The sequence below is a fragment of the Saccostrea echinata genome, unplaced genomic scaffold (genome assembly GCF_033153115.1).
Source record: "Saccostrea echinata isolate AGI-Se365-2 ecotype Australia unplaced genomic scaffold, CSIRO_AGI_Sech_v1 ptg000009l, whole genome shotgun sequence".
In the NCBI taxonomy this organism is placed as follows: domain Eukaryota; kingdom Metazoa; phylum Mollusca; class Bivalvia; order Ostreida; family Ostreidae; genus Saccostrea; species Saccostrea echinata.
In genome coordinates, this window is record NW_026889758.1 from 52,808,589 (window position 1) to 52,821,003 (window position 12,415).

The window sequence follows — 12,415 nt, forward strand, 5'->3', positions numbered from 1 at the left end:
TGTGTTGATCATATAGTGAAAACGCATTTTTTTTCAGAAATCTTTTCTCTGCCCTTGGGTATTTAGCAAACAAACTAGGTGTGTGGTTATGATAAGGATGCTTCTTCCAAAATTGTGAAATTCATGGCCCCTGGGTCAGGGTTTCTGATTTTGGAGCGGGCCCTATTGATTATATAGTGAAAATGCATCATTTCTTTGAAAAATTTCTCTGCTCCTGGGTATTAAGCAAACAAACCAAGTGCATGTTATGATAAATGAGAGAGGCCTTTGTGTGAGGGAATGCGGAAGTTCACTTCATGTTCTTGGGCACTATTGTATTATTTAGTTCGCATAATGATAGTGACAAATGAGAGGGTTTTTTTTTAGTGCTGGCAAGTAAAAATATCTACTTCATATTTAATTACAATACGAGACTATTTTGTTAGTCTCTGATCGTCCTATTTCGCTTGCTTTGGGTTAACATTATCTTCATCCCTTAGTTTATTTTGTTTTATAGATTTAACAGTTTTTTTTTTAACTTTCCTTCATTTTCACTATCGTTTTGATATTTCTACGTAAAAGATGTGACCTTAGGTGGACAAAATATCCTGACGACATCATTTCAGTTTTTTTTTCACTGCCCGACAAAGACATTATTCTCTTGAGAAAAAAATAATTAAACAATATTTTGCTCAAGTAACTAAAACGAATATTTTAGAACGTTAATTAATCTAACCTAGAATACCCCGATTAAATGGCAATGAAATTTATTAGAAACTCAGTCATGTAGTAGTGACCTCTAAGAATAAATGAAATACTCAAAACATCCTTCATTTTACCGTCACGGTCCGTGCTGCTACTAAGGCTGTGAAATTTCACATTATGATTATTAAAATACATTTACGTAATTTTCAGATGCTTTTTTGGTTATATAAATATACCGATGATCCTATCAATTGTGTCTATGTATTTATTTCAAAAACAGTCAAGTATTATTAGGGTAAAACAATCAAGTAACGTATTTTGACTTCGTGTTACCGCCAACTGTCCATCGTGTCATTAAATACAGAGGATTTTTTTTTATTGTATAAGCATTTATTTATACAAAATATTGAATTGTCCCAACTGTCCACCGTGTTATTTAAGTCAGAGGATCTTTTATTAAAGTAACCCAATATCACACTAAAAAAATGCGCTCACCTTCGACTAAAATTCTCATTGCATCATTATTGTTAATCTAGATATTATATTGTTCTAGATATTATATAAAAAAATTATTTTATGCCTGGTGTTCTTTTGCTGTCACTGATGTTTCATTACAAGAGGTCACGCAGCGGACGATAACAACACGGACATTCGCTTCTTGATGACTGAAAAACACGATATGTTCGACTTTGTTCCGAAAAAAATATCTTCCAAAAATGTCTAATGATAATAAATTTTGGAAATGTCATAAAATTCTTTTTGACAGGTAACTCTAAGGCCTGCATCTAAAATTACGGAAGTGCAATATTCTGTCTTTTTCGTTAAAATATTGGTCGCCCGCGTGGCGCAGTGGTTAGAGCGTCTGCTCTAAGAGTCGCGGATTAAGGGGTTGATCCTTACGTCGCGGGTTCGAATCCCACTGTGGGACGTGGAGACCCGTCCTTGGGATGAGACCGTATAAACCGAGGTCCCGTGTCGCAGTATGTGCTGGCACGAAAAAGATCTCTCACTGCTCAATGGCCCTGGGTGCAGAGTATAGGTCAAAATTTGTAGCCCTCCACCGGCAAGTGGTGGCGTCTCCATATGAGTGAAAAATTCTCGAGAGGGACGTTAAACAACATACAATCAATCAATCGTTAAAATATTATAGTTCTTTCAAGGTTTCCCTCGCCCAATATTTCATTTTCCGGAAATGACGTTTCTGACATTTCAGTGAGATGCACGAAGAGATACATGTATAGCATACTTACTACGCTTTTTTTTTTATTTCGGTATCAAGAATTTCACGAAAAGTATTACCGAAAAAGTTTATATTGAGGGACAAAGTACTGTTTCAAAAAATGGATTTACTTCCTTTACGTACTTTCCTAACAAAAATTTACCTAAGTTAACTACAGTAAATATGATATACTATGAAACTTTACCTTAGAACTTTTTTGAGGTTTCGATGCTTAAAATCTGTTGAATTTAATACCAATGAGGTAAAAACTTGGACATAAAATGTGAAAATACAATCAATACATTCATTTAATAACGAAAATTTGCATGTATGAATTGGAGAACATAAAATATAACAACTCCAAAGTACCAGATAATAAAACGTTGCCTTACTATAGTTAAAACTTTACTACAGTAAACACTTTGACACTACAGTAAACTATAGTTAACTATAGTTTTTTGTTAAGGTTTGAATACTCTAATTATACAGGAAACAAGACTATATTTAGGTCACCCACCTATTGCTATCTGTTTTTATCCGTCTTCGTGTGTTGTGTTTCGGTCGTAAACTTAATTCTTTCTGTACGTTTTCATCTTCTGAATTCATTTCAACAAATTTTTGCATATAGGTTTAAGAGTAAAGGGGAACAAATGTGAACTTCATATTTCATCTTTAAAAAATCTTCTTAACTCCTGGACTTAAATCAGTCAAACTGTTGGCATGGTTATAATAAGTATTTAGCCCTCTGCCAAAATTGTGAGATCGTGTCCTATTAAGGGTCAGAGGTTCTAGAGTTAGAGCGGGGTTCTATTTAATGAAATTTCAAAATACATTAATTCTTTGAAATCTTTCTCTTCTTGGGTATTTAGCTGGTAAACTAGTACATGGTTATGATCAGCAAGAGTGTTTTGCCCCCAAAATTGTAACATTCTTGTCCACTGTGTCAGGGTTCTGGTGTTAGGGATGGGTTCTATCGATTATATAGTGAAAATGCATCAATTCTTTGAAAATTTTCTCTGCTTCTTGGTATTTAGGAGATAAACTCAGTGCATAATTATGCTAAGTAAAGGAGCCAATTCCAAAATTGTGAAACCCAGTGTCGGGCTCAGGTGTAGGGCGGGGCTTTATTGATTATAATTATATTTAATAAAAGGGCATCAATTCTTTGAAAATTTCTCTGCTCTTGGGTATTTAGCAAACGAAGTGCAGCATGTTTATGATGAGCAAAGATGCTTCTTCCAAAATTGTTAAATTCATGACACTTTGTGTGTGTGTGTGTTTTTTTTTTTTTTTGGCTAGACTCTCAACTGATCATATAGCGAAAATGTATTAATTCTTTGATCATCTTTCCTGCTCCTTGACTTCTAGCAGGCATTCAGAGTGTAATGAACAAGGATATTTTTACTAGATTTGAAAAATTCTTGACCACTGGATGAAGGGTTCTGGTTCTGAGCAGGCCTCTGTTGATCTTGTCATGTACTGATATATGTACTCTACTTTGAAAGAGGTACCGGTTTTATTCCTTGTTATTCACCTATGATATTTAAGCACTGTAAATAATGTGCTTGATAGGTAGATTGATTAAAAGAATTATACCTAAAAAAAACCTTTATATATAATATAATATGTAGATAAACGCTAATAGTTTTTAATGGTATAGTAAACTTGATATAATAGATAAATAAAAATGAGACAAAAGTGCATAATTAACGTTATTCAAAGACTAAGAGAAGCCTATATGAAAGGGATTGTGCTGGGTTTATAATGTGTATACTGTTTTTATTTGCTCAAGCTTTCTAATTATGTTGTTTAGTCTAGTGATAGTGGCAAATGAGAGTAGAGTGTATTAGCAAGGTTAAATAGACAAATATATAGAACCACTGTATGAGTTGTTGCTGAATACTAGTCTAAGACTATTTTGTTGATCACACTACGTCCTTTTTCTAGTGTTTTTCTTTCTTTTTTTTGGGGGGGGGGGTAACATAACTTCATTTTTTCATAGCTCCTTTACAGGGTTGTATTATACATTTTTGTACTCAGGTGACCATTAAGGCCCTTCATCCTGTTGTTACATGTATATGCATAATTTAGACTACTATAAATGTACATGTATAATGTTAAAAACATGTAAATGTTTGATAAAAACGATGCCGAGTAAAGGTCTAAATTTGAAGCCCTTCACCGGTATATGGTGACGTCTCTATATGAGTGAACAATTCTAAAATGGGACGTAAAACAACATACAATCAATCAATGAATTGAAAAAGAATTGTGTTCTTTCATTAGAAAAAATCTTTCTGGCGAGTATTAAAATGTATATTTGAAGCTGGCTCAGTAGTCCTAGAGAAAACAAACAACAGAAAAATAGACTGATGCCAGGCACTCTTCAATCAGAAAGTTCATTTTAGTTTTTGGGTAAGGTGAGCTAAAAAGGGAATACAACGATTTGTTTTTTCCTTCCTTTCATTTTAATCAATTTTACGGAATGTAAAACCTTGGTGACTCTTGGAACATGGAAAGTTATTTAATCAAAATTACATCGGTGAAATGAGGTAATAAGGCTGGGTATTGGCTACAGATTTCGCATTGCGGTATTTTTAACTGTATTGCTATATGTGTTATAACATTTTCAACAAAAATTGAAATGGTATATTCTTATTATATTGACTACTTTTAACATGTAGAATGTACATAACTATGATAAATAATCAATAAAAGATATCTTATTGATTGAATTACAGTTATGCAACTAAATACACCCATACAACAACTTTTGTCTTACTGTTTGACATGATAGCAAACATTTCTGATGACTTTTATGATAGAACTCCCGAGTCCCTGCATTTTGCCAGTATACCGGTATTACAAAAAGGCATTGCAATCCGATATTTTTGTCAACATACCGCAATATCGGTATTAATGCCCAGTCCTATGAGGTAATTCTAATGACTTTACTTTATTAGACATTACAATTAAGTGTTTTACTTTTCAATGGAAAATATCACACGGCCACCATACACAGTCTTTTTCCCAACAATTGTTAAATATATAAAGTATGCTTTTTACTCCTGTAAAAATCAGCAAGTGTATGATTTTTAACCAAAACGTATTTTTTTTTAAATAAAAGGCTTCTTAAGCAATATATTGATAATCTGCTTTTGAAAAAAATAAACATCAGTAAACATTTTTAATAGCTGGGGAATGACGAAAGTAAAGAATTATTGTTATTCAAAATCAGGTTTTAAGAGAAAAAATACAATCTTTGAATTTGGAACTTAACAATAACGGAGTAGAAAGAAATTAAATAACATGATTTGCGATAAAATCAATTTAACAGTATCAGTTGTATAATTATGTAATGTTTATCTTATACAATTATATGAGGAAAAAGCTAATAATAGTAATTTTGCTTTTCACCCACCTTGCGTCAATAATGAGTTTCTCGAACGAAGGATCGCACTCTTCCTCTGTAATTAGAATGTCAATGATACACACATGGATTATTTATAATGTGCTGCAATAATATTTCAGTTTACTGCCTGCTGTATTCTTTTTTCACATTAGAGCTGATTTATTGTCTTTCTATTTCTTCCTATTGATTTGGTTTCAGAAGTAAAGGAATTGCAATGCGTTCTCCGCAAGTACTTCTTATTACAGTGACTTTGTTTAGTGTAAAATATTGTAACTAACCATTGTAGATTCCATTCGCATCATCTTTTAGATTATGAGTCCCGGGTTCACCCACAGATTATACTCTCAGTGGAATCCGATCCACTGATAGTTTATTGTTTATATCATTAAATTAACCAGAAGTCTTTGACAAGACTGTATACAACTAAGCTCTACTGGTTTTTAGTTAATTAACAAAGGTAGAGAAAGGTAGCACTTAGACTTGAAAATATCGCAACAGCAATAAATAAAATAATGATCCTTCTTTTATCTCTTTTTGAGTCCAGTTCAATTACAAGTGAATAAAAAATGTAGTAGGAGTAGCGTTTTGAAGAATTTCACAAAATATTCTATTTTAAGTAACCATGACAGCACCGTTCATCGAAATAAAAAAAAGGATAAAAAGAATTGTTTAACTATAATGTAGTTTACTTGTGCACCAAGTTATATTAAAATCGGACCAAAACTGTAGGAGAAGGAGTGATTTGAAAGAATTTCACAGGAATATCTATTTTTGATACTCATTGCATTTCACAGGAATCTCTTGTTTTTAATACCCATGGCAACACCGTTCATCAATCAAAAACCACTAAACAGAATTATGTACCAAAGAGTAGTATACCTGTGTACCAGGTTATATTGAAATTGGACTAAAACTATTGTAGGAGTAGTTTTAAAGAATTTCTCAGAAATCTCTATATCTATTTACCATGGCAACAACTTTCATCGAAATCAAAAAACCGATATTCAGAATTATGTATCTGAGTGTAGTTTTCTTGTGTACCCAACTATATTGAAATGGGACTAAAACTGTAGGAGGAATAGCGTTTTGAAAAAATTTAACAAATTTGTATTTTAGTAACCATGGCAACACCGTTCATCGAAATAAAAAATGATATACAGAATTACGTATCTTAGTGTAGTCTACTTATGTACCATTTTATATTGAAATTAGATCAAAACTGTAGGAGGGATAGCATTTATGAAAAATTGTTTACAGACACACAGACGGACACCTTGCTATCACATAAGCTCTTCTGGCCTTTGACCAGTGCAGCTAAAACAAAATTACAGTGAAAAAAATTGAACAATTAAACTGCCTTCATGTTATCAGCAAAATATGATTATTTTTCCGATAGTGTACAGTAGGGAATCAAAATTGGTAAATAGAGAGGTCGTTAACACTGCCTAACTCTTTTTGATGTCATATTGAATATTTCGATTTAATACTTCTTGATGGGTTCTAACAAAAATTAAATAAATTTATTATAATATGCGTAAGGAATATTCTTAGCAAACAGACGATAAATGGGGAATCGGATGGATAAAAGTCAAATCTATATATTATTGTATTTTATTAATAGAATCGCAATCACAAGTTTGAAAAGCATATACATGTATTTTGTAAATGATTAAGATATAATAATATTTCCAGAAGCAATAAAAAAGCAAATTTACTCAATGAGAACAATTTTTTTTTTTAGAATAAAGTGATTTCGCAAGGTTGTTAAGTTCACATAAGCAGCAGTTCCTTTGCAGTGTGTTTTAGGGTGTGATTTATAGCTACCGCGTAGACTGAGGCCAAATTAATTTAACTATGTCCCCGGACGACCGATTTTATTGCCCCCTTTTAACAATATTGCTAACGCTGGAGAAAATATCTTATTGTCTTTTATTAATTTTTAATTTAAATTGTGTACTCATAATATGAATTATTAATTTTTAATTTAAATTGTGTACTCATAATATGAATTTCAAATTCAATAATTATAGTAAACGACATTATTATATTTTTTGTCTTTTCAAAATGGTAAACTTCTTTGTATTTTGGATGGAAAGACAATTGCAGCTTTTGATATTGTTTCTGTCAAAAGTGACAACAGAACTGAACAAACTGAATGCACGCCTGAAGTACAGTTTTCTTTAAGGAGGCTCTGGGGTCAACAAATTAACCATCAGATATAACTTAATTTTATAGGTATGATATCTTAAGCTGTCAACTTTCATTTGGCAAAGAAAAATTTCAGAAATTTTAGTTTTAAAATTTGATCATTTTTGTATATCTTTATATGGAGCTCTTCTTCTAAAGGAGATCAATATAGTCTGAAAATGGCCACAATTTCCCAGCCTTCTTAAATCAACTAACCCCTCTCGGTACAGGATAAATATATGCTTGGTCATAAATACGGTTTATAATGACGTAAACCTGATACCGTAATTCAGTTCTTGTAAGAGCTTCCTAAAGTCAATACATGTACTTCATACGATACAAATGATATAATAGAATCAAAATAGAAAGATAATTTTGGCAAAGCCCCGCCAGCATCCCTCATCTCCAACAGATGTTGAAATACCCAAAGCCTCAAAAGAATCTCGTATTCCATTCCTTAATGGTTTTGGGAATTCGAGTCCTGCATCTCATATATATTTTTATTAATTAATTAATAATTATCATATTATCAGTGGCATTTACCTTCTTTTCGCATTGAATTTATTACACGTTTTACAAATGTGTTACATTTATTACATGTTTCAGTATTGTTACTCATTATCTTTTCGTTTTATTTTCCTGTCATTTTTATTTATATGCGTAGCAGAAGACAGGGATGGAAAATGAGAAAGGACTACTTTTTGAAGCTGCAAATCGTGAACTTTTCGATAGTCTTGAGAAGTATTTGGTGGATTACCGTGTACGTCATACTAAATTTCCGTTTCTTTGTGCAATTAAATATTTTGTTCATGAAAAATTTGAACTATTTTTCTAAATCACCACAAATTAAATATCGATCCATAAAGGACAGAAATGCTAAAGGAGGAACTCTAATACATCTATTGAAGCTCACAATTATGTTACAAAAACGCTTGGGATTCAAACGACATAATAGGTTTCATTCCATATAGTATCAAAATTCTTCATAAGAGAGCAATAAAAAAGATGGGCACAGATAATTATTAGATATTAAAATAAAAGTTATTGGATTTTTTTTTAAAAAAGAAAAAAAACACCGACTCCACACAAAACACCCTCCCAAGTATATGTATCTATTAAGGCGAATGGCCATAAATAAAATCAATAATAAAAGAACATTTAATGAACAATATCATTTATCTGTTATGATATATATATATATATTTAATATGATCATGATTGTCTGTAATAAAAGTTGTGGTTTGTTTTCTCAAACAAAAATATGAACAAATCATTTAACATCTGGGCATTTTGATTTCAGGGATAGGTTGTGCAAATCAATATGAAACTTGTCTAAATTAAACTTTAAAAAATGTTCTGTGAGAAAATAATCCTGGAAATTTACTATTATTTTGTACTCTTTTCCTTTTTTATGCTTTAAAATGATACCAAGCAAACTTTGCAATCTGTTTTGCAAGTGAAACAAGAAGCTAAATTGACTGAATTTTTATTACCACAGAATTCGAGCTAAGCTTAAATAGTTAATGATCTCATCCGATATAACAGAATTTACCTAATATAAAAATCATTGCTAAGCTTAACACAATCTGCTTACCTGATTATGGAAACTACAAAAGCTGGAAAAGTGCGAGGGAGGATACTTATAGAAAAGCTTTCTTTTTCTCCACAAGAGTGATTTATTATTATTAAATTAGGGACAGGAAATTTAATTAGATATTTATCGACTGATCAACAAATATATATTTCAAACACGGACTCACCGAAGAGATGTGTGCTTCCTCACAATCTTGAGTGTCTGTTTTGCAGTAATGAGCTTATTTCATTCACATTGATGGATAAAGAAAGGGTCAATGAAAGAAAATGGATAAAATGGAAAAAAGGCTCATAACATATTTGATATCTAGTATATCTATTTACCGATATCTAGTAATAAAACTATTTACTGGTATCTAGGAACTATCGATAACTAGTATCACTATACTTATTACAATTATTATTAACTATGTATGGCAGAACACAACGGGAAGATGGAAATTTAAGAGAAAGAAATTCTATTTTGAAGGAAACAAAAGGATATCTTTTGTTCATTTGTTTTTAAAATGATGTATATTGAATTTGTATACATATTGACTGTGATATATATGCATTTCATTATGTGTTAGTTTGATCAATAAAAGGTTTTTTAAAATATTTTGATACAGATTTCGGTCAATGACTAAAATAATGGGAACTTGCTATTCCTTAGTCAATAGTTATTCCCACAAAGGAATTGCAAATATCTGTCTAAGGTATACTTATTCCACACACACACACCCTCACACACACTCTCTCTTTATGCATATCAAGAACAAATATTAAAGAATGTTTCGATTTCGAACAGTGTTCTTAATATGAAGTTTACTACTTAGGGTGTTTAACATAAAACTTATTTTCCCTATGATATTGAATATTTTCGTTTTGTCTGTACACAATATAGTTACACACTGGAGTGCCTTTTACATTAATACAGGATGTGTACATGAATTCTAAATTTCTAGAAATATTTTTACTTTGTTTCCTTATGAATGATGGATATTCTGGTCTTATTATGGTGAGATATTTTTGTTACCACTTTGGTGTTTGCTCTGGCATCTTGAATAAATTTCCTCAATATATTTCATTTGTTAAGAAGTCAAGGTAAAATAAAGGAATTCAACAACAGGGGATTTTAATTTTACTCTCTGAAATACCTAATGATAGAAAAAGTACAAATACAACTGAGACATTCTTAGAAATAAAGTATCTGAATACAGTTATTTTGTATGACATGCTAGTTATGTAAATTGCTTATTTTATCCTTTCCATTTTACAAAGAATATTAAATACACCTCAAAATTCAAAACATACCTTTCTCATCTAATTTTCTTCTCGTTAGTGGCCATGTTCCATAAAAGTTGATATTTAAACAACCAACACCACTGCTTTTCCTTGGGGGACAGCTGGAAGTAGCCCCCAATGGTTGTCTTTCTGGAGAAACGTCTTTTACTCGCACATGTATTGCTGATACATGAAGTGTATTTGAAGGAGCCGGTCGTATGGGGGATAAATCACCCGATTCATTCTTTGAGTGTAATGAAGCATTTTCTGGTGATTTATTACATATATACACATAATTCACATCATTCCCAACGGGATCTAAGTGGATTGTTTCTTCATAACGATAGCAGTGAGTACGATTATTTTCCTCGTGGGATAGCGTATCAACTGCAATCGTCCTGGTAACATGTCGATGAAGATTTGCACAATTTTCATCAATACGACTTTTGTGTCTATTTTCTATACGGCATTTGGAATGAACCCATATGTAAAACCGACGAAATAAAGATGTACGGGATTTCTGAACTTGCTTGGTTTCTTCCTTTAATCGAGTTTTTCGAAATGGAATTTTTAAGCGTTTTAAGGATCGTCGGAATGAAAGACGATGAGGTCTTGAATGAAAAATAACAGGCGTTTCATTTGTTGTATGAATTTTCCTCCAATGCTCATCTCCTACAGTTAAAAGAGAGTGAAGTAACGTATTTTCTCAACTAATAATATTTGATTTGAACACAGAAATAAATTTACTAATGAAAGGTGGTACTACCATTAATGAAATGAACAAACTACATGATCTAATAAGATATTCTGAAATTGTTTTATTTTATTCTACAGTAATTGCATGTAATAGGTTAACAAACTACATTATTTTAATAAAAGCTACATGTTTAAACGAATGCTTCACTTTATACTACAGTAATTGCGTATAATAGGTTTTGAACGTATAACCCACAATAATCATCAAATCATTAAGCTACTGCATCATAATTATGTATTTCATCACAATTATGTATAACTCCTCTTTCCATTCGCAATTCGGTTTTAAAAGATCGACCTTGTTAATTTCCTGAGTGTTCTAAAAATCATTTTAATTACATGGCTTCCAGTAGAATTGTTTCCCCTTTTTTTATTAATCTAGGTACCTTTAGATAATGAATTGTGAAGGCTGATAATAAACACAACAAGCTAGTTCCGGAAATTTATGTCCCCTGCTTAAGGTTCGGCTAAAGGAAATTGAAACAGTTTTAACAGTGGCCAAAAAATTTTGCACGTTAGAGATATTCTATGTATAAATCAACAAATTAATTAAACAAATTTAAAGGTGTCTGCTCTTTGTTATATAATATAAAATGTCATTGCAAAAGGTACAGGATTTTTTAAATATATCGCACAGAAACTAACGTGTTATACACAGACAGAAGGGCAGACGGACGGACGAACAAACCCAAATTAATATCCCCCGCTCGTATCTCCAAGGCAACTTGAGATCGTCATATGCATATGACATTTTGGAATAGGCTATAAAGTTTCCAATAAGTGCTATTGATCAAGGATTTGATGAAAGCTTATATCCACATATGTTCCTCTGTGTCCTTAAAATATTCAGGTAATTATTCACATGTCTAACTTTCTTTGATATTTCCTTTCTGGAAAAAAGTTTAATCCATTTGAGTTTACTTCAAAGAGCTTTTGCTAACCAATATCATACCTGATATCTTCTTTGAAAGCTTTCGCTGGCATGTAGATTTCTCGTCAGATGTTGAGAATCTGTATAAGAACAAGCAATTTCAGAGAATTGTGGTTAGGGTCTTATTGGTCGAGGTGCAGTGTTTTATAGCATATCTTAACTGTCATGTCTTTTCACCATGCAAAAAATGTCAAACTTTTGAACATTCTTGTATAAAAGTTGCGGTCAAGATTTTGAAAACTTCAAGTCATGTAGTTACATGTAGAATAAATCATTTATCTTGGCACAGATAATGCACAAGTGAAATATGAAAGCCATATCTTCTCTCATTAAAGTTATTACCAATGTTTTTGAAAAGTAGGTCAAAATT

General features: G+C 31.7%; 1 protein-coding gene across 1 annotated transcript in view; it reads right to left on the reverse strand.

The window, feature by feature from the left end:
* The window catches only part of LOC133183095 (kinase suppressor of Ras 1-like), a 46,186-nt gene that overhangs the window by 26,708 nt on the left and 7,063 nt on the right, over positions 1-12,415 (reverse strand). Inside the window, exons 3-5 of the mRNA XM_061318043.1 lie at positions 12,067-12,125; positions 10,389-11,030; positions 5,325-5,370 (exon numbers count right to left, since the gene is read on the reverse strand). Coding sequence (XP_061174027.1) covers positions 5,325-5,370; positions 10,389-11,030; positions 12,067-12,125 — 747 coding nt within the window. The remainder of the gene's footprint in view (positions 1-5,324; positions 5,371-10,388; positions 11,031-12,066; positions 12,126-12,415) is intronic.